General features: G+C 35.9%; 1 protein-coding gene across 1 annotated transcript in view; it reads left to right on the top strand.

Moving 5' to 3' along the window:
- Positions 1-20,343, top strand: part of LOC130240480 (ephrin type-B receptor 3) — a 108,922-nt gene that overhangs the window by 82,120 nt on the left and 6,459 nt on the right. Inside the window, exons 13-15 of the mRNA XM_056472017.1 lie at positions 2,034-2,249; positions 10,412-10,561; positions 12,926-13,119. Of these exons, the coding sequence (XP_056327992.1) occupies positions 2,034-2,249; positions 10,412-10,561; positions 12,926-13,119 (560 nt within the window). The remainder of the gene's footprint in view (positions 1-2,033; positions 2,250-10,411; positions 10,562-12,925; positions 13,120-20,343) is intronic.

Below are 20,343 nucleotides of genomic sequence, written 5' to 3' on the forward strand. Positions count from 1 at the left end.
TTACATGTAATATTGCGTCATGAGGCCTAAATGTAATTTATTACTCTGAGACAAAGCTGAATTTTTTGCCATCATTATAGTCCTCAGTGTCACATGGTCCTTCAGAAACCATTTTAATATAACAAAGTTGTCGATGTTAATAATAGTTGTTGTACTGTAATATTTTTCTAGAAACTTTTGAAAATTTTTTTGAACGATTTTGTCCTTTGAAGACTTGAAAGGTCTAAAAAATAAATCTTTATAATTTAAAATATTTCTTTTCACTTTTATCAATTTAACCTTTTGATACATAAGTTTTAAACACTCCTGCTGAGTTATTTTTTTTTATGTGACCATTATTTAGAACGTATTGCTTTTAAAAACAGCAACACATTAAGTTTACCTCGCGACACACTGCAACTGTTTCTTTTTTCCTTTTTCAACAAGCATCCTAATTAATAATAATTATATTTCTCAAATATGTGTAAAAGCATGTATTTTGTGATTTAAACAGCTTAATGATCAAGTTATTTGATTGATTTTTATTTTTTCTAAAATTTGATTTGATTGATATCAAGCCACCATGTTAGCCTGCGCATCAGTGGAGAGATTGCAGCTGCTGGATTTACAACTTTTGTAAATTTGTTAATTCGCAGACATCCATGAATACATGAAAGTTTGTTGATCTTTAGTTCTGTTTTGGTTGCGATGTCAGGTGACCAAAATTTAACGTATATTTGCTGTCTAATAGTGACGTCAGCTGACATCTAATCCTGAGGTGAGCTGGTGTTAATATTTGGTTGATTTTAGGCTGTGGCATTTACTAACTAAAATCCAACATAATTTTAACGGCATGATAAATCTAACATCAGTAGACATTTATCTTTGGTTGGTTTTATATTGTGTAATTACCTAACTAAAATACAGCGTCACTTTAATGTCATGTGACATCCATACAGTGTTAAAGTCTAACAACAGTAGATGTTGATCTTTGGTTGATAATAGGTTTTGGCATTATCTAACCAAAATCCAACGTCTTGGGTTCTAACATTAATTCAATTTTCACATACGAACAAAATTCAAAACATCAATTTTACATCTGCATGACGTCCGGTGCCTGCTGGGAATATCCTTGTAACCTAAACAGTGTTTATTTGATGTAAATAAAGCAAATTGTCTGATTATGTTTAAAAATAATTATAAATGCTGTCTCTATAGACAGCAGTGTGTGTTAAAGCAAACCATAAATGCTATGTTTTGCGAGTATTTTGTGTGTTTAAAGGTCTGAAACCTAAAATAAACATGATGCCATGTTGTGATATAAATTGTGAACGATATCCATCATGGGAAAGCAGATTTGAATTTAGAAACTGATTACGAGATCCAGTAAACGAACTAATCACACTGGTGTGATCACAAGTTTACACTTTTGGCTGGAAAATATATATATACAGTATATACTATTAGATTTTAATTTCCAAAAGCCTGTAAAACACTACAAAAATCTTCTGTCTTGCATGCGAACCTGTATTTATTTTGAAAATGGGTTGTTTTCTAATTAGTCAAGTTTTTATTGGGCGCACAGCCATTAATATAACAACAAAAGATGACGGTAATAAGCTTATTCAGTTTGCGAGTATGTACAAAAACATTACAATTAGATGGTTGTTTGCAATTTATGTTCCCATTTTCTTTTTCAATCCACCACTTTTCTCCACAACTGCTTCAGTCTTTCTCTGTTCAGAATATGAAAAATGAAAACATGTGGCTTTGATATTCTTTGCAAAGTGTGTAATTGAATTACGCTTTCAAGTATTCAGCCCTATTGCGGAGGAAATTCCTCCATAAGGATTAGCTTTTGTGGAGTTTTGTGGAGACACTTCTTCATAGCATTGGCATCCCGATTCTCTGAAGAAGATTATGAGCTGCTGTGAACAGAATTAGTCCGAACGCACCGTCAAAGTCAGGCTGATTAGAAGGAGCAGAACCGCTGTAGTGTTGTGTTTACATCTGTTAATGTCACTCTCCCTCTTTTATTGTACTCTTTCCTTCAGCTGAACGATGGCAGGTTTACTGTAACGCAGCTGGTAGGCATGTTGAGGGGGATCGCAGCTGGCATGAAGTATCTGTCCGACATGAACTACGTCCATCGTGACCTGGCTGCCAGAAATGTGCTTGTCAACAGCAACCTGGTGTGCAAAGTGTCCGATTTTGGCCTCTCCCGCTTTTTAGATGACAACTCATCAGACCCCACCTATACCAGCTCATTGGTGAGTACAGATGTCACATTTAATAATGCATATATTTTTGTTCCAACTAATTCTGGAATGCCTATTACAGCTTATTTTAGCCTCTTCACTTTAAAAAATAGATAAAAAAAGATAATAAAAATAAATAAATCAATTTAACAATACATTTAAATGGATAGTTCACCCAAAAATCCTTTACTCTCCTTTTACTTGTTTCAAATCTGTTTGAATGTTTTTTTTTTCTTTGGTTGAACAAAAAAGATAGAAGAATGCTGGAAACCGGTAACCATTGACTTCCATAGTAGGAAAAGCTAGAAAAATACTATGGAAGTCAATGGTTACAGTTTTCTAATCTTCTTCTGTGTTACAAAAAAAAAAAAAAAACTCAAACAGGTTTGGAACAAGTCAAAGATGAGTAAATAATGCCAGTTTTTTTATTTTTGGGTGAACTATCCCTTTAATTAATAATTTATTTTCATTAATAAAAAGCAGATCATACTTTAATTTGTGGACCAATTTACAATATTAGCTATTATTTATGACTTTTTCTTCAAACAAACAATAGGTTTTCTGCTTATTAATAGTAAATAATTAGTGTGTGAATTACAGGGGGGAGGGGGGTTGGAGGGGTTTGACACATGTAAATAACACTTGATGCCCTGAAGGACTTCAAAACAAGATGTGTTAGGGGTTTTCTCTTTAAATTGTGGAAAATAGTTTGTACCGATCTGACCATTTTTCTCAGAAAACATATTTCTAATGGTGCTGTTGACTTGATATTTTCACCAGATGTTGGTAACAACCAAAGAAATTCATATGTGCAATGAAAACAAATCTAATTCGTTTATAAATTAAGTTATGCGTAAAAAAAGGAAATGACGAAGGGAAAAGTATTGAACACATGAAGAAAGGGAGGTGTTGAAAGCCCAGACACCAGCTGAAATCTCTCAGTATTTATTCAACAACCCTCTAACCTTCCTAAGTGTATATCAATATTAGCTGCTTCAGTCCAACATCTAGATTAGCAGCAGGATGAAGATGAAACCAGGGTGGACATTTCAGCAAGACAATGATCCAAAACACAGCCAAGAAAAGTCTCAAATGGTTTCAGAGAAATAAAATCAAGCTGCAGAATGGCCCAGCCAATCACCCGATCTGAATCCAATAGAAAATACAAATTAAAGATCAGATTTAATAGAAGGGACTCACAGAACATCAAGTTTTTTACACTCAGTTGAAGTCTGTGAAAAACTCACACCTGAGCAATGCATGTGACTCCATATAAGAGGCGTCTTTAAGCTGCCATCACCAAAAATTCCTTTTATGTAGTATTAAATACATTTCAATAGTTCAGTACTTTCTCCTTGTGTTATTCCATTGTTATTATTCGTAATTATTGTTTTCCGATTTTTTTTGTGCTGTTTAATTTTCATGTTTGTATGTTTTATGTATAGTTGAAGTCAGAATTATTAGCACCCCCTGAATTATTAGCCCCCCTGTTTCTTTTTTTCCCCAATTTATGTTTAACGGAAGTTTTTTTCAACACATTTCTAAATCTAATAGTTTTAATAACTAATTTCTAATAACTGATCTATTTTATCTTTGCCACGATGACAGTAAATAATATTTGACTAGATATTTTTCAAGACACTTCTATACAGTTTAAAATGACATTTAAAGGCTTAATTAGGTTAATTAGGTTAACTAGGCAGGTTAGGGTAATTAGGCAAGTTATTGTATAATGATGGTTTGTTAAACTATCAAAAAAATTAGCTTAAAGGGGCTAATAATTTTGACCTTAAAATGGATTTAAAAAATAAAAACTGCTTTTATTCTTGCCTAAATAAAACAAATAAGGAAGAAAAACTATTATCAGACATACTGTGAACATTTCCTTGCTCTGTTAAACATCATTTGGGAAATATTAAAAAAAAATAATAATTAAAGGGGGCTAATAATTCTGACTTCAACTGTACATGTCAACATGTAATGAGGCAGAAAATATTAGAATTTGTTTAGCATTTTTTTCATCTGACTGGCCATAATTATAACCTTGAAATGAAGAAAATTGGAGCACAATTGATCTAATATCTATTTTTGCTCAAGGGCAGTGAGTAATGTATGATGGGAGACTTCATTCCATTACGAATGACTCTCAAAAGCAAAACTGCAATGAAATGCACATCGTATTTGGCAAGAAAGTGCGACATCCTAGAAGCAAAACACGAAAGAAAGAAGTATTGGATTTGATTCAGCAGTGCAGCGCAATCGTTCAATATCATGGCTTTTGTCAGAGTACCATGAGATTGCCTATTGATATTATGATGATCAGCCATTAAGATACTAATGATACACATTATCATCTAAGCTAACATAGATGGCTCTGTAATCTTTGCAATGAAGAATTTGTATTCGACCAGTTATACACACTTTGGTTTAGGTTACCAATTCTAACTATTAACTACTTGCTGGTTTGCAGCTGGAAGGGCATCCGCTTTGTAAAACATATGCTGGATAAGTTGGCGGTTCATTCCGCTGTGGCGACCCTTGGTGAATAAAGGGACTAAGCTGAAGGAAAATGAATGAATTAAATAATTTATATAAAAATGTATGTCTTTTGTTGTGTGTGTTTGTGTGTGTGTGTTTGTGTGTGTGTGTGTGTTTATACATATATGCATAAATATAAATCTTGGATGCGATGAATCATTTGACAGCACTAGTTTTAATAATAGACTGCTAATTAGTCAGTAGCTAATAGCATAATTTGTGACTAGAACTATAGTGTTACCATATATACAGTATATTATTCAATAATATGAATACCTCGCATATGCGTCTAATACATGTCTGAAAACCATTTTAGTATTTACTGTCTTTGTTAGCATAATAACCAAAAAGACCTTGTGAAAAACTCCATTTCTATTAGCTTTGAGGAAATTCAGAGAACATTTTATCAAGGTGCCAAAGAGAAGTGTAGCGATATCTTCGCTTCGCAGCTACGGTGCGCATTGCGAATTGATAAGAACAGCCTTGACCATCAGAATGGAGAGTACAGATGGCAGACGTGATATGTGCAGAAGCCTGTCTCTACAGTATCTCTGTCTGCTGGAAACATATGGATGTAGTCAGTAGAGTACAGTACGTGAAGGCTTGTTCACTGTAGCCGACATGATAGGCTACAAATAAGGGAACTGACTGACTAGAATCTCATACAGTTCCTTTCACTTCAGCATCTACATCAACTCTTTTGCCTAAAAATGTTGAGTAAACATTCCTGTCGATGCTAGTGGGAGTGAAGATTTATAGCTAGCATGCTCGTTTAGCTAGTACTTTGTTTGGATTAGTGTATTGATTAGCCTATTCGTTCACGTTGTTGGTTTCAGCGTTAAATGTTGTTTATTTTAGCATCAGGATTACTAAGCTTTTTCCACTGAGTTTTTCAGATATATTTAGTACGAGTAGATGCTTATTCTCACTTTAGTTAGCTTTAGCTTTTTCACAGATGAAGTTAGCATAGAGCCTGCTCGTTTTATTTGGACATTTTGAAACATACTAAAGGAATAGAACTTAAAATGAACATTTCTTCATCGTTTACTCACATTCAAGTGGTTATCTTTCTTGTGTTGAACACAAAACAAGATAATGTGAAGAATGTTGGAGAAAAACAGCCATTGATATTGATATTAGGAACAAAAAATTACTATGGAAGTTAATAGCTGTTGTTTACCTAATATTCTTCAGAATATCTTCCTTTGTGTACAACAAATAAAAGAAACTGGAACTTGTTTAGGAAAAACAGTGTAGGATGAGTAAATGATGACAGAATTTGACCTTTTTTGTGTGTGTGAACTAGGAATGTCAAGTTTTTTTGCCATCGAGTCCAAGTCATTTGATTTCTTAGTTTCTAGTGATACCGAAACCCGATCCGATACTTCTGATACATTAAAAAAGAATATAGAAGAGCTAAACTGAGATAAACCGATTCTGGATGTTACCTCAAAGTAACTTCAACTTAAAATACCAGGCAGGCAATCCCAAGTTTACACATCTCACAGTTTGCTATGGCAATGTTTTCATCATCAACTTTATAATACCTCCAGACCACAGACACACTCGCGCTTTCCGCTTCAAGCTGCTTCCGTGTTCTACTTTGTCATTGCTGTTTCTGTGTTGAGTCAAGAAAGAGGTCTAACTCTGTGCCACAACATAACTATAGATGTGCTAAAAAAATTATAATATGCATATATATTCGAGTCCTGATCGGGAGGTAACGTTCGATTTCGATCGAGTCTGAAATCGGGCACGATTTCCTATCACATGATCGGATCTGGATATCCCTAGTGTGATCTCTTTAGGCTCCAAATCCATAAACATGGGCTAAAATTAAAACTGACAGAGGTTTTTTCCGCTAAAACATTTTAATTTAGTAAACATATTTTCATTTAAGGAAAACAAAGATCAATATTTGTTACATTAGTTGTCAGTTACCTTTTTATTCAGTCTCTCTGGGGTCTGTAAATTCTCTTTACACACTTTGTAGCATAAAATTGTCGCAGTGCAATTTGTATGCAGGTCCAGAACAGAGATTGGCCAAATAAAGACAAAAATTTAATAAAAATAAATGAATAAATAAATAAATAATAATAATAATAATTCCTTATATTTATATAGCACTTTTCTGAACACTGAAGGACACGACCGCACACCACACACAAGTGGTGGAGAGGAGACAGAATGATGAAGCCAATTATGATATGGCGATGTTTAAGAGGCCATGATGAACAGAGGACAGTTGACATATTTGGCCAGGATGCCAGGGTTAAACCCCTACTTTTTTCTGAAGGACATCCTGGGATTTTTAACGATCACAGAAAGTCAGGACCTCTGTTTTCTCAAAGACGGTGCTCACTGAGCAGTATAGTGTCCCCATCAATACTGAGCTGTTAGGACAAGTGTATCTATCTGCGGACTGCAAGACGGGGGCGTAAAATGAAGGGGTGTAACTTGTAGTAAGTTAGAGAGGCGGAACTTGCAGTTATCAAGATCCGATTGAACCATGCGAGGCGTCACAACGAGATATTGTTGGAAGATGACTTTCAAGAGAACATTTTCACCAAATGTTTTCATGAGTTTTCTTCAAATTTATCCACAACCAATTCATGTGATATATTATTATATCCACCATGCATCTCCCCTCGCTGACTTCTTCATCCGCTTTGTCATGGGAGTTAGCTTACTCTGCGTCACCCCTGTGGTTGCAAATAAAAGTACAATGGCAAGCAACTTGCGACTGCGTTAAAAACTGATGGTTGGGTTTGGGTTTGGGGAAGGTGTAGACGTTAATAGCTGATTTTTTGGGTTAAGGGGTGGGGTAGATGTAGACGTTAATAACTATGATGGTTAGGTTTAGGGTTGGGGTAGGTGTAGACGTTAATAGCTGATTTTTTGGGTTCGGTTTAGAATTGGGGTAGGTGTAGACATTAATAGCTGATTTTTTGGGTTAAGGGGTGGGGTAGGTGTAGACGTTAATAACTATGATGGTGGAGTTTAGGGTTGGGGTAGGTGTAGACGTTAATAGCTGATTTTTTGGGTTGAGGGGTGGGGTAGGTGTAGACGTTAATATCTATGATGGTTGGGTTTAGAATTAGGGTAGGTGTAGACATTAATAGCTGATTTTTTGGGTTAAGGGGTGGGGTAGGTGTAGACGTTAATAACTATGATGGTTGGGTTTAGGGTTGGGGTAGGTGTAGACGTTAATAACTATGATGGTTGGGGTAGGTGAAGACGTTAATAACTATGATGGTTAGGGTAGGTGAAGACGTTAATAACTATGATGGTGGAGTTTAGGGTTGGGGTAGGTGTAGACGTTAATAGCTGATTTTTTGGGTTGAGGGGTGGGGTAGGTGTAGACGTTAATATCTATGATGGTTGTGTTTAGAATTAGGGTAGGTGTAGACATTAATAGCTGATTTTTTGGGTTAAGGGGTGGGGTAGGTGTAGACGTTAATAACTATGATGGTGGAGTTTAGGGTTGGGGTAGGTGAAGACATTAATAACTATGATGGTTGGGTTTAGGGTTGGGGTAGGTGTAGACGTTAATAACTATGATGGTTGGGTTTAGGTTTGGGGAAGGTGTAAACATTTAAAACGATGATGGTTAGGTGGTAGGTATAGACGTTGACTTGTCTTCATAATTTCAAGTTACGCCCCTTCATGTTACACCCCTGTCTTGCAGTTCGCAGACAGACCCTACTCCGTTAGAACCCACACAGACCGCAGGTTGAGCGCCCCCTGCTGGTCTCACTTACACCACTTAATAATAAATAAATAAATACAGTACTGATTTCTGGTTATTCAATCTTTGCATTTGTAAGCTAAAACAAACAATATAACTTAAAGGGGCTAATAATTTTGTCCTTTAAATTGGGTTTAAAAATTAATAACTGCTTTTATTCAAAGAAAATCTGTAAATTAGCAGTATTTTGTGATTAATGTTTTTATTTGTTATTTATCCCCATTATTTGTGCATTTAAATTGACTCATGGGACCTTGATCTTTCTTCCAACTACTTTTAACCCTGAAAAGCTTGAAAAAGTCACTTTTTTTAATGTTATTAATACTTTAAAGTGATATATTGTCTGGGTTGGTGTTGTGTATATATACCGTATAAAAAACTTGTAATAAACTGCCAGTACAGTTCTGTTATTTATATATTGTTTATATACTATTTCTAATACATTATATTTTTTTCAAACAGCTCAAATTTTAATACAAGTCACTTTGTTAAACTGTAGAGTTGATTTTTAAACGGAAAATGCTTTCTAATCACTTAATACAGAAACCGTTAGATAACAGATATTTTTCACAGTGTAATATGGATTTAGCTGAAAAACCTTGTGTGTTGAAATGTTGATTTATTGAGTCCAAATATACCCAGAATGCAAAAAAAAAAAGGATTCAGGAAAACGGATTTTTGAATGCATTCCTAAGTTTTTGCACCACAGTGTCTAAATAGCAAATGACTTTGCGCCACTTTGTGGACTCATGGGTGTTCTCGTCTATAAAGGAGGTGTTTAAAGGACCATTGTTGGCGTGTTGCTTTTTTAAGAAATTGAAATAGACCACGCCACAGAGCGCTAGTTATGCGCCTATATGGGTACAAATGCTTAATACACACAGACTGTACAGCAATACACAGATATCTTTACATATGAAAAAAAAAAGATAAAAATTTACAAAAATTATTTTCTACATAAAAACCACTGCATTAGTATAATGTTTATTATTATTATTAATATTAGCAGTATTATTTAATATATGCATATTTATATTTGTTTTTATAATTAATTGATAATAATATCTATTAATAATTAATTGAGTTTCCATGCCGCCCCTTGTAAGATACCGGCGCTAATGCCACCCTTTCGCGGACGAAAGTGAAGAGGAGGGGGGGGGGTGTTGAGTCTCCATGCTGCCCCTTGTAAGATACCGGCGTTCGTGCCGCCCTTTCGTTAAAGTAAAGAGGGGGGTGTTGAGTCTCCATGCCACCCCTAGCAAGATGCTGCCCTGGGCGATCGCCCATATTGCCCATGCCTAAATCCGCCACTGGGTCTGTTTAAGTGTTTACTTGCTAGTAAAGCATTCAGTTTTTCCACTTACAAAGTCTGCCATGTAAATAGCAAAAGCACCATGGTGCGATGCAACTGACTCTTAAAGGCAATGGGAGATGAGACTCTGATTGGTTTAATGCACATTACGCTCAAAACACACCCAGAACTCATTAAGAGAATCAGCACAACCCTGTTAGACCATGCTCCAGGGTGCAGAGAGAATTTTTCCTTCCTTAAAATGGCAAAAGTGGGTTCAAACATGCCCTTAATGCTTTTGCGCCATGCACCTTAGACTTTACACCTAGATCGTTAAAGTAGACCCCTTAATATGTGATGTAGAAAAGAGTGTTGGTCTGTATATGATGGTCAGCAGGTCATATCTGTGTGTGTTTTGCAAAATGCTTTTATCTCAGATTAATGAGCTGGAGCTGAGTCTTCTCTCTAATTAGGCATCTATTGACTCCAGTGGTGTTAATGTGTGTGTATGTGTGCGTGCGTGCGTGTGTGTGTGTGTGTGTGTGTGTGTGCGCGCGTGTTTTGAATGTAACCATTTCTCCATGTGTTGTATTGTAGGGTGGGAAGATCCCGATTCGCTGGACGGCTCCTGAGGCCATCGCCTTTAGGAAGTTCACCTCGGCCAGTGACGTGTGGAGCTATGGCATAGTGATGTGGGAAGTGATGTCATTCGGAGAGCGGCCATACTGGGACATGAGCAATCAAGACGTACGTCAGCTTCTTATGCTCTCATCAAACCATGTTTACATCACATTTAAGTTAAGATGATCAGAAAGAAATGTTACTGAATAAGTATGCATAGAAAGTAGGTAAATGGTTGTATTGTAGTTTAATTGGATTAGGGCTGCATGATATTAGAAAAATCTAACATTGCAATTTTTTTATTCTGCGATATATTTCGATGTGAATACAATTTCACTAGATGACTTGAATAATTATTGGGGTTGGGGGGGGGGGGGGGGGGGGGGGTCATAATTTCAGATTGATTGGGATGAATCTGTATAGGCCTGAAATGTCTTAAAATATAATAAACAATCTACAAGCATAGACAAATTCAATAAATAAAAACATACAAATTTCCGAGGAATTTGACTGTATTCAAGTATATGGTAATTAAATAGTCAAACGTAAAATAATACTGCAGTCTTTGTTGTATAAACAGTTCAATCGTTATTAATTTTTCAGCTTCAAACAGCACCATTTTAAATGGTTTAAAATAAAAGGCCTTTGCAAAAACATTTGCTAAATTATCAATTATATAGATTCAACATTGCATATTCTGTGATTTGACAATTGTGGATGATCACATTGCGATATCGATGCTGAAATGATATACGGTGCAGCCCGAATATGGATCCAAAATACTGTTATTGTATAATTAATAAATGATAATAATAACAATATAGTGAATAATATAATTAATATGATGAATAAAATAATAAATGTACACATATTTATAGTGCGTGTTACTTTAAAAATATTTGTTTTTCAATACACATTTTGACTTTAATATTATGTATTATTAATTAAAATTAGGATTAATATTTTAATTAACATTGAAAAAAAGTACATAAATATAGTTTATATAATAATAATAATAATAATAATAATAATAATAATAATAATAATAATGATATTTGTAATAAATTATAATTTAATAATATTTGTAATTAATAATAATAATAATTATTATTATTCTCATTACTATTATTATTGTATTTATTACAAATATTTATTATTATAATTATTATTATCATTATATTATCATCATCATCATCATCATCATTATTATTATTTATTATAAATATTATTATTATTATCATTGTTATGTTATCATCATCATTATTATTATTTATTACAATTATTATTATTATTATTAATATTATTATTATTCATTGTAATTCATGTTTTTTACCAATTTGATTAACTGGAACTGCATTTTTAAAATGCATGTACTTAAATCAGTATATAGGAATGCTAGTATAATACAGTATACTATAGTACAAATATACTGAATAAATTTGAATAAACACATTACTAATAGCAGAAGTATAACGGCAATGGCAATGAGTAGTAGTAGTTCTAGTGCTATAACAATGCTAAATGTGAAGTCCTTTGAGCGCTTAACACAATTCCCAATCTCAATATTTTAATCAGTGGTGTAAAGTAACGAATTACAAATACTCAAATTACTGTAATTGAGTAGTTTTCCTCAGGAGCTGCAATTTATTAAGTAGTTTTGATTACATTTAGTGCTGTATCTTTACTTTTACTCCACTATTTTCCCTCAATCTGTAGTCACTACTTTTAATTTTTCTTGCCTATCGTGATTGACTAAGTAGAAAAACCAGTCACGTGATTCCTGTCCAATCAAATCGCACATAGAAACTAAATCGCATCCTAGTATACAACCTCAAGACATGGATGCATTATAAATGCAGCAACCGTTTGGAAACATGTCCAAGAAGATGTCCAAAATCTTTACACGCAGTGACACTGATGAGAATATGAAGGATGTTTTCTGTATGATGACAGAAAACCGTCAATTGACCTTAATTGATAACTAAATGCACTACAGAATGTTACGTTTGCACACACATGCATGCGCCTCCGCCTTTCACATTGTAATGCTATTGAGTACTTTTTAAAGGACTACTTTTTACTCATACTTTGAGTAATATTTACAACAGATACTTTTACTCTACTTGCGCTACATTTTTGGGCATGTAATGGTACTGTTACTTGAGTACGATATTTCAGTACCCTTACCACTATTGATTTTAATTATGTGCTAAAATGTGACATTATAATATCCATCATTTCGCAACTGACCATTTTCTGTTAAAAAACATGAGCTCTTTTCTCTCCATTCAGTGATTTTATAACAAGCACAATGCAGTAGGTTTTATCCTCAGAAGGATGTTTCAACGCTATTAATCTTTATTACGTTTTAACCGTTGTAGCTCTCCAGCCGCATACAGAAATATAGTGTGCCTAATAAAACTCTTCACAGAGTTGAGTTTGCGCTAATGTGAAAGGACAGTGTAATTGGTGTGTGTGTTGATGCTGTAGGTGATGAACGCAGTGGAGCAGGACTACAGGCTGCCTCCACCCATGGACTGCCCAGCGGTTCTGCACCAGCTGATGTTGGAGTGCTGGGTGAAGGAGCGCAACATGAGGCCGCGTTTCGGACAGATCGTCAGCACACTCGACAAGCTCCTCCGCAATGCCGCCAGCCTCAAAGTGCTCACCAGTACACACTCAGGGTGAGCAGAAAATAGGCTACGATACACACAGGTCAACTGTGCATTTGACTTACAGGACAAGACAGATGCCTCTGCTGAAGTATAGACGCTCAAATCAATCTTGGCAGAGCATGCAGTAAAAGAAAGAATGAAAAGTCGTCAAACTGACAAAGCTTATTTTTGACATACAGTTGAAGTAAAAAAAAATGTTTAACAGACAAATTTTCACAGTATTTCCTATAATTTGCTTTCCTCTGGAGAAAGTCTTATTTTGGCTAGAATGAAATCAGTTTTTATTTTATTTTTTAATCGAGTTTAAGGTCATAATTATGATCACCTTTAACAGAACAAACCTCTCAAATACAATGATTTACTTAATTACCCTAAGTTGCCTTATTAACCTAATTAACCAGTTTAAGCGAAATACTAGTTTCTTGAAAAATATTTAGTAAAATATTACCCTTACCGGCCACTTTATTAGGTACACCTTACTAGTACTGGGTTGAACCCCTTTTGCCTTCAGAACTGCCTAAATCCTTCGTGGCAGAGATTCAACAAAGAAATACTGGAAATATTCCTCAGCGATCTTGGTCCATATTGACATGTTAGCATCACACAGTTGCTGCAGATTTGTTGGTTGCACATCCATGATGCTCTATTGGTTTGAGATCTGGTGACTGTGGAGCCCATTTTAGTACAGTAAACTCACTGTCATGTTCAGGAAACCAGTCTGAGATGATTCGGGCTTTATGACATGCCGCATTATCCTGCTGGAAGTATCCATTAAAAGATGGGTACACTGTTGTGGGATGGACATGGTCAGCAACAATACTCCACTCAAATTTTTATTTTGCTCATTCAAACTACTTATTTAAAATGAGCTGAAACAACACAACTCTTGAGATTTCATTGGGACAACTTCATTTTTTATGCTCAATCCACATAAATGGGTTAAAAGTTTTAAGTTAACTTAATCAACTTGTGTTGGGACAACATGAATGAATTGTGTGGAACCCTGCATTTTTCACAGTGTCGGCTGTGGCGTTTACATGATGCTCAGTTGAAACTAATGGTCTCAAAGTGTGCCAAGAAAATATCCCCTTACACCATTACACCACCACCATCACCAGATGATACAAGGCAGGATGGATCCATGCTTTCATGTTTTTGATGCCAAATTCTGACCCTACCGTCCTAATGTCGCAGCAGAAATCAAGACTCATCAGACAAGGCAACGTTTTTCCAATTTTCTATTGTCCAAATTTGGTGAGCCTGTGCGAATTGTAGCCTCAGTTTCCTGTTCTTAGCTGACAGGAGTGGCACCCGGTGTGATATTCTGCTGTTGTAGCCCATCTGCCTCAAGGTTCGACATGTTGTTCATTCAGAGATGCTCTTCTGCATACCTGATGCCTCTTTATCAGTTTGGCCATTTTCCTTTGACCTCTGGCATCAACGAGGCACTTGCACCCACAGAACTGTCGCTCACTGGATATTTTCTCTTTTTCGGACCATTCCCTGTAAAACCTAGAGAATGTTGTGTGTGAAAATCACAGTAGATCAGCAGTTTCTGAAATACTCAGACCAGCCTGTCTGCCACCAACAACCATGCTACGTTCAAAGTTGACCATATCTACATGCCTAAATGCATTGAGTTGCTGCCATGTGATTGGTTGGCCATGTGATTGGTTGATTAAAAATTTACGTTAACGAGCAGTTGGACAGGTTTACCTAATAAAGTGGCCGGTGAGTGTATGTACCGTCATCATGGCTAATTAGAAGATAAAAGAAATGTGTTATTGGTAACTATTATTGAGTTATTAAAAGTATGTTTAGAAATGTGTTGAAAATAAATGTGTTTAAGTTTAACAGAAATTGGGGGGGGGGGAATATACAGGGGGGCTAATAATTCTGATTTCAACTGTATGCTATGCTACATTGTTAATTTAAAAAAATGCAGGCTTTGTAAAACATCAGAGAGGGTAAATGTTTTGCTGGGAGGTTGTTTTTTTATTACTCAGGAGATTTTGAATTAGGATGACTAAGGAGTTTTTAGGTTTTGAATTTAAATCAAGTGAATTTTTAAGTCACTTTGTGGTGTAATATATGTAAATCCCTGCCGTGAGATAAAGTTGCTGTTATGAGAAAAAAGTTGCAGTTGCAAGGTGTATAAATTTCAAAAAATCTAAAGTTTAAGAAATAAATTACAGCTAAATATGAAGTTAGTCATGTAGTTTGTAAATATAAATTTGCGATACAGACTTTGTTATGAAAAACAAAGTCTTGATTGTTAGATACAAATACAAGTTTAAATTCATTCATTCGTTTATTTTCTTTCGGCTTAGTCCCTTAATTTATCAGGGGTCACCACAGTGGAATGAACCACCAACCTATCCAGCATATGTTTTACATAGCGGATGCCCTTCCAGCTGCAACCCAGTACTGGGAAACATCAATACACACTTATTCACACACATACACTATGCTCAATTTAGTTTCAATTCCCCTACACTGCATGTCTTTGGACTGTAGGGGAAACCGGAGCACCCGGAGAAAAAATCCACGCAAACACATGGAGAACATGCAAACTCCACACAGAAATGCCAACTGACCCAGCCGGTACTCAAACCAGCGACCTTCTTGCTGTGAGGCTACAGTGCTAACCACTGAGCCACCGTGTCACCACATGTTTAAATTGAAATGTCAAATTGAAAAGTCATATTGTGACAATTAGGGTTATATATTATGATCTCTGATGTACAATTGGTGTGACTTTGTCCCTTTCCACGCAAACATTGGGCTATTTTAGGGACGGAAAAATACGCTCTGCGCCGCAGCACATGGTCTAACAGGGTTGTGCTTATTCTCTTAATGAGTTATAGGTGTGTTTTGAGCATAACGTGCATTAAATCAATTAGAGTCTCATTTCACATTCCCTTTAAGAGTCAGTTGCCATTGCGCGTTTGCTATTTACATGGCGGACTTTGTAAGTGAAAAAACTGAACGCTTCAATAGCGAGAAAACAGTTAAACAGACCATCTGCAGCACGAGGATAAAGAATGAGCCTCCTCCATTCGACCTCTTACTTCTCTTTACTTTACTTATACTCTTTACTTTACTCCTTTACTTTCAAGGAGAAGGAAATGGTGTTGTACGCACTCAACTGAAGACATTTATAAGCCTGCAAATTTATTTTGATGGTTAAGCGCAAAGATTTGTTTCAAAACTATTTCTAAATTCAGTTCTAACTTCCAACAAACATAGAAATGAACAATAACAACAAAGTGTGGTGAGTTATATTCAAACACACCCAAAACCCAACAGCTTGTTTTTATTAAAACAAATATAAATATGCATAATAATACTAATAATAATAATAACATTATACAAAAGCAAACTATCATGAATAAACTGAAAAAAGTATGAAGGTATTTTTGGTTTAAAACACCCAAGCAGCTGTAAAAGTGTAGTTTGAAGTTGTAAAGAATAGCCACAAAAACAGCACTTGAGACTCGTAGTGGCAGATTCGAGCCGTTGCTGTAACATATTTGTGTTCGTGACTAGAAAAAAATAAATCAAACTTTCTACACGCATTAAGCGCTCTTTGCGTGGATACACATTCATCCTCTACAGATGTGCAAGTTTTGTCTGTGACTTCACATTTTTGGATGCAGGTGTGTGAATGTGTTTTGCACCATATTCACTGTAACAAAAGAACATGAGTGGATGAGTTTCTGTATTTGTGATTCATCCGATGGGATTTGTGCACCTTTACTGAAGGATTTGAAAATGTGTAACTGTTACGTTGTGTTTGTTGGAGACAAAAAATACCTACACACTTGCAAATTTGCTCTGCAAGTACAAATTTACTGATACACATTTGCTAGTTTGCTCTGCGAGTACAAAAATTACTGATACACATTTGCAAGTTTGCTCTTCGAGTATAAATTTACTGATACACATTTGCAAGTTTGCTCTTCGAGTATAAATTTACTGATACACATTTGCAAATTTGCTCTGCGAGCACAAATGTAATGATACACATTTGTGGCTGTTATTTACAACTTCAAATTACACTTTTACAGCTGCTTGGGAGTTTTGCACCAAAAATACCTTCATAAAAAAGCCCCCCGACATAAAGAAGGCATGGAGGGAGTGTTTTTATATTAAAGTAGAAAATAATATATTTTGTAATATTTTAATCCCCTTCTTTTTCATTTGTAAAGATATTTGCATATTGCTGTACATCCTTTGTGTATTAAGCAATGTGTAAGCATTTAAGGTGCACAACTAACGTGCTCTGCGCTGTACCAGCTTTCAGTTAGTCTATTGCTCAGTCTATTTTAGTTCCTCAAAAAAGCAACGCGCCAACATTGCGCCTTAACACACCTCGTTTCTAGACCAGCACACCCATGAGTCCACAAAGTAGTGCAAATGCATTTGCTATTTAAAGAACGTGGTGGAAAATGGGAATTAGGGTTGTGTTGATCTAAAAATTGCAACAAATCGCACCAAACACGTCTTGCACCTTATTGCGCTGAGTGTACATTAGGACCCATTATTTATATTTGTTTCTCGAAAGGTATTTTTAAAACCGCAGTTTTTCAACGTGGTTTGGTCAATAGTGCACAAGAAAACACAGTATTCAGACAACTCTGGTTACAGTGTGGTCGTGTGGCCACTAAAAACACAAAGAGTGTGTGCTGTTTTCTCCTTTCGGATTGGCCAACTGATTGGATAAGTTCACATCAAACACAGAATATGAAATTCCACGTGTTTGCGGAAAAATTCTGCTTTGTTCGCACCACAGGATGATAATCCGTCTTTGTTCTTTGACATTTGCATTGACTTGAATGCAATTTACTCATGCAAATACTTAATTCTACGTTTGGTGTAAACTCCGCATGAAAGGCTTTTATCGCCACATGCTGCTTTGGCATGCCCTTTACATGCATCACAGTGTGTTTTGCGTTTCATGTGGACTGAGATTTTTCTAAAAATGAAGGTGGGGAAAGCTCTGCCTATAAAAATACCCATGTGTGGAGATGACTCTAAATATAACCAAACTTAAAATACTAATGGTAGCTAGACAATCTCAATTTCATTCGTTCATTCATTTTACCTTGGCTTAGTCCTTTTATTCATGAGGGGTCGCCAAAGTGAAATGAACCACCAACTTATCCAGCATATGTTTTACACAGCAGATGCCCTTCCAGGTGTAACCCAGTACTGGGAAACTCTCACATTCACACACTCATACACTACGGCCAATTTGGTTTATTTAATTCTATAGAGCATGTCTTTGGACTGTGTGGTAAACCGGAGCACCCAGAGGAAACCCATGTGAACACGAAGAGAACATGCAAAGTCTACACAGAAATGCCAACTGACCCAGCCGGGACTTGAATCAGCAACCTTCTTGATGTGAGGCGACAGTGCTAATCACTGAGCCATCGTGTCGCCCAGAATCTCAATTTAAGACTTAAAAATGAAATTGCAGTCACTGTTTATATGGCAATTTCTGAAGTGAAATTTATGTCATGAAATGTATATATTATTATTGTGATTACATAATTGAGACGTCCTCATGAGGAGTTTTTAACTCATGACATCATAGTTAGTGCTGTTTTTGCTTTCGGATTGGCCAACATGGCTGGGTTCAAACCAAACGTAGAAGACGCAATTTAGGCAAATTCCATGTGTTCGCAGCAAACGTTGGGGATGTTAATCCGCCTTTGTTCTCACATTTCCATTGACTTGTATGCAATTTACTCCATGTTTGGTGTAAACTCAGCATAAAAGGCTTTTTTCAAATGTAAAATACTAACAAATGCTATAGAAAATTTACATTTATGACATATGCTTCATTTGGCAATTTCTGACTCATAATTGATGTTACTAAAAACAGTTAGAGTCTACATTATTATTATTTTCTTTTTTAAATATTTCTCAAATGACCATTAAAAGGGCAATGCGGTGGCGAAGTGGGTAGCACGTTCGCCTCACAGCATGAAGGTCGCTGGTTCAGGGCTCGGCTTGGTCAGTTGGCACTTCTATGTGGAGTTTGCATGTTCTTCCCGTGTTCGCATGGGTTTCCTCCGGGCGCTCCAGTTTCGCCCACAGTCCAAAGACATGTGGTACAGGTGAATTGACTATGCTAATAATTGACCAAAGTGTTTGAGTTTGTATGTGAATGAGTGTTTATGGATATTTCCCAGTGATAGGTTGCGGCTGGAAGGGCATCCGCTGCGTAAAAACATATGCTGGATAAGTTGGCGGTTCATTCCGCTGTGGCGACCCCAGATTAATAAAGGGACTAGGCCGAAGAGAAAATGAATGAATGATGTTTAAAAGAGCAAGGAAATTTTCACAGTATGTCTGATAATATTTTTTCTTCTGAAGAAAGTCTGGCTTGTTTTATTTGGTCTAAAATAAATGCAGCTTAAAAAAATTTCCAAACCATTTTTGGTCAATATTATTAGCCCCTTAAGCAATATTTGTCAAATATTTTTCGATTGTCCACAGATCAAACCATCATTATACAATGACTTGCCTAATTACCCTAACTTGCCTAATTAACCTAGTTAATCTTTTGAATGTCACTTTAAGCTGAATACTAGTACCTTGAAAAATGTCTAAATAAAATAATATTTACTGTCATCATGGGAAAGATAAAAGAAATCAGTTATTAGAAATTATTTATTAAAACTAATATGTTTAGAAATGAAATCTTCTCTCTGTTACACAGAAATTGGGGGGAAAATATATATGGGGGGCTAATAATTCTGACTTTAACTGTATATGCATTATTAGTGTTAACATAACTGTGATCTCCACATGAGAAGAGTTTTGATTACATGCAAGAATCATCCATTGCAGTCTAACAGAGACATTTGGGTTTGGCTCACGAGCTGAATTTGTAAACCGAACATGTGCAATAAAACAGCTATCACGATATGCAAACCCCTCCCTGTGTCGAGCTATGCAAATCACTGTTTATATGTGGAGCTGTTCCCCCACCCGTCTCCACACGATAAGCAGTTTCAAGCACATAAATTATCCAGCAAATAAATGCAATCCATAACACTGCTGAGTCTGACTTAGTCAAAATAAGCACGCTCATTTCACTTGCGTCTGTAAACGCCTGGAGCGCTTTGAACCGCACCGTCTTGGGATTGGAGTAACGGCTGACTTACACACAGTGCAGTGCCCTTTCCTCTTCGCTGGCTGCTGTGTCTGCTCGCTGGG

The sequence above is a fragment of the Danio aesculapii genome, chromosome 2, assembly GCF_903798145.1.
Source record: "Danio aesculapii chromosome 2, fDanAes4.1, whole genome shotgun sequence".
Classification (NCBI taxonomy): Eukaryota; Metazoa; Chordata; class Actinopteri; order Cypriniformes; family Danionidae; genus Danio; species Danio aesculapii.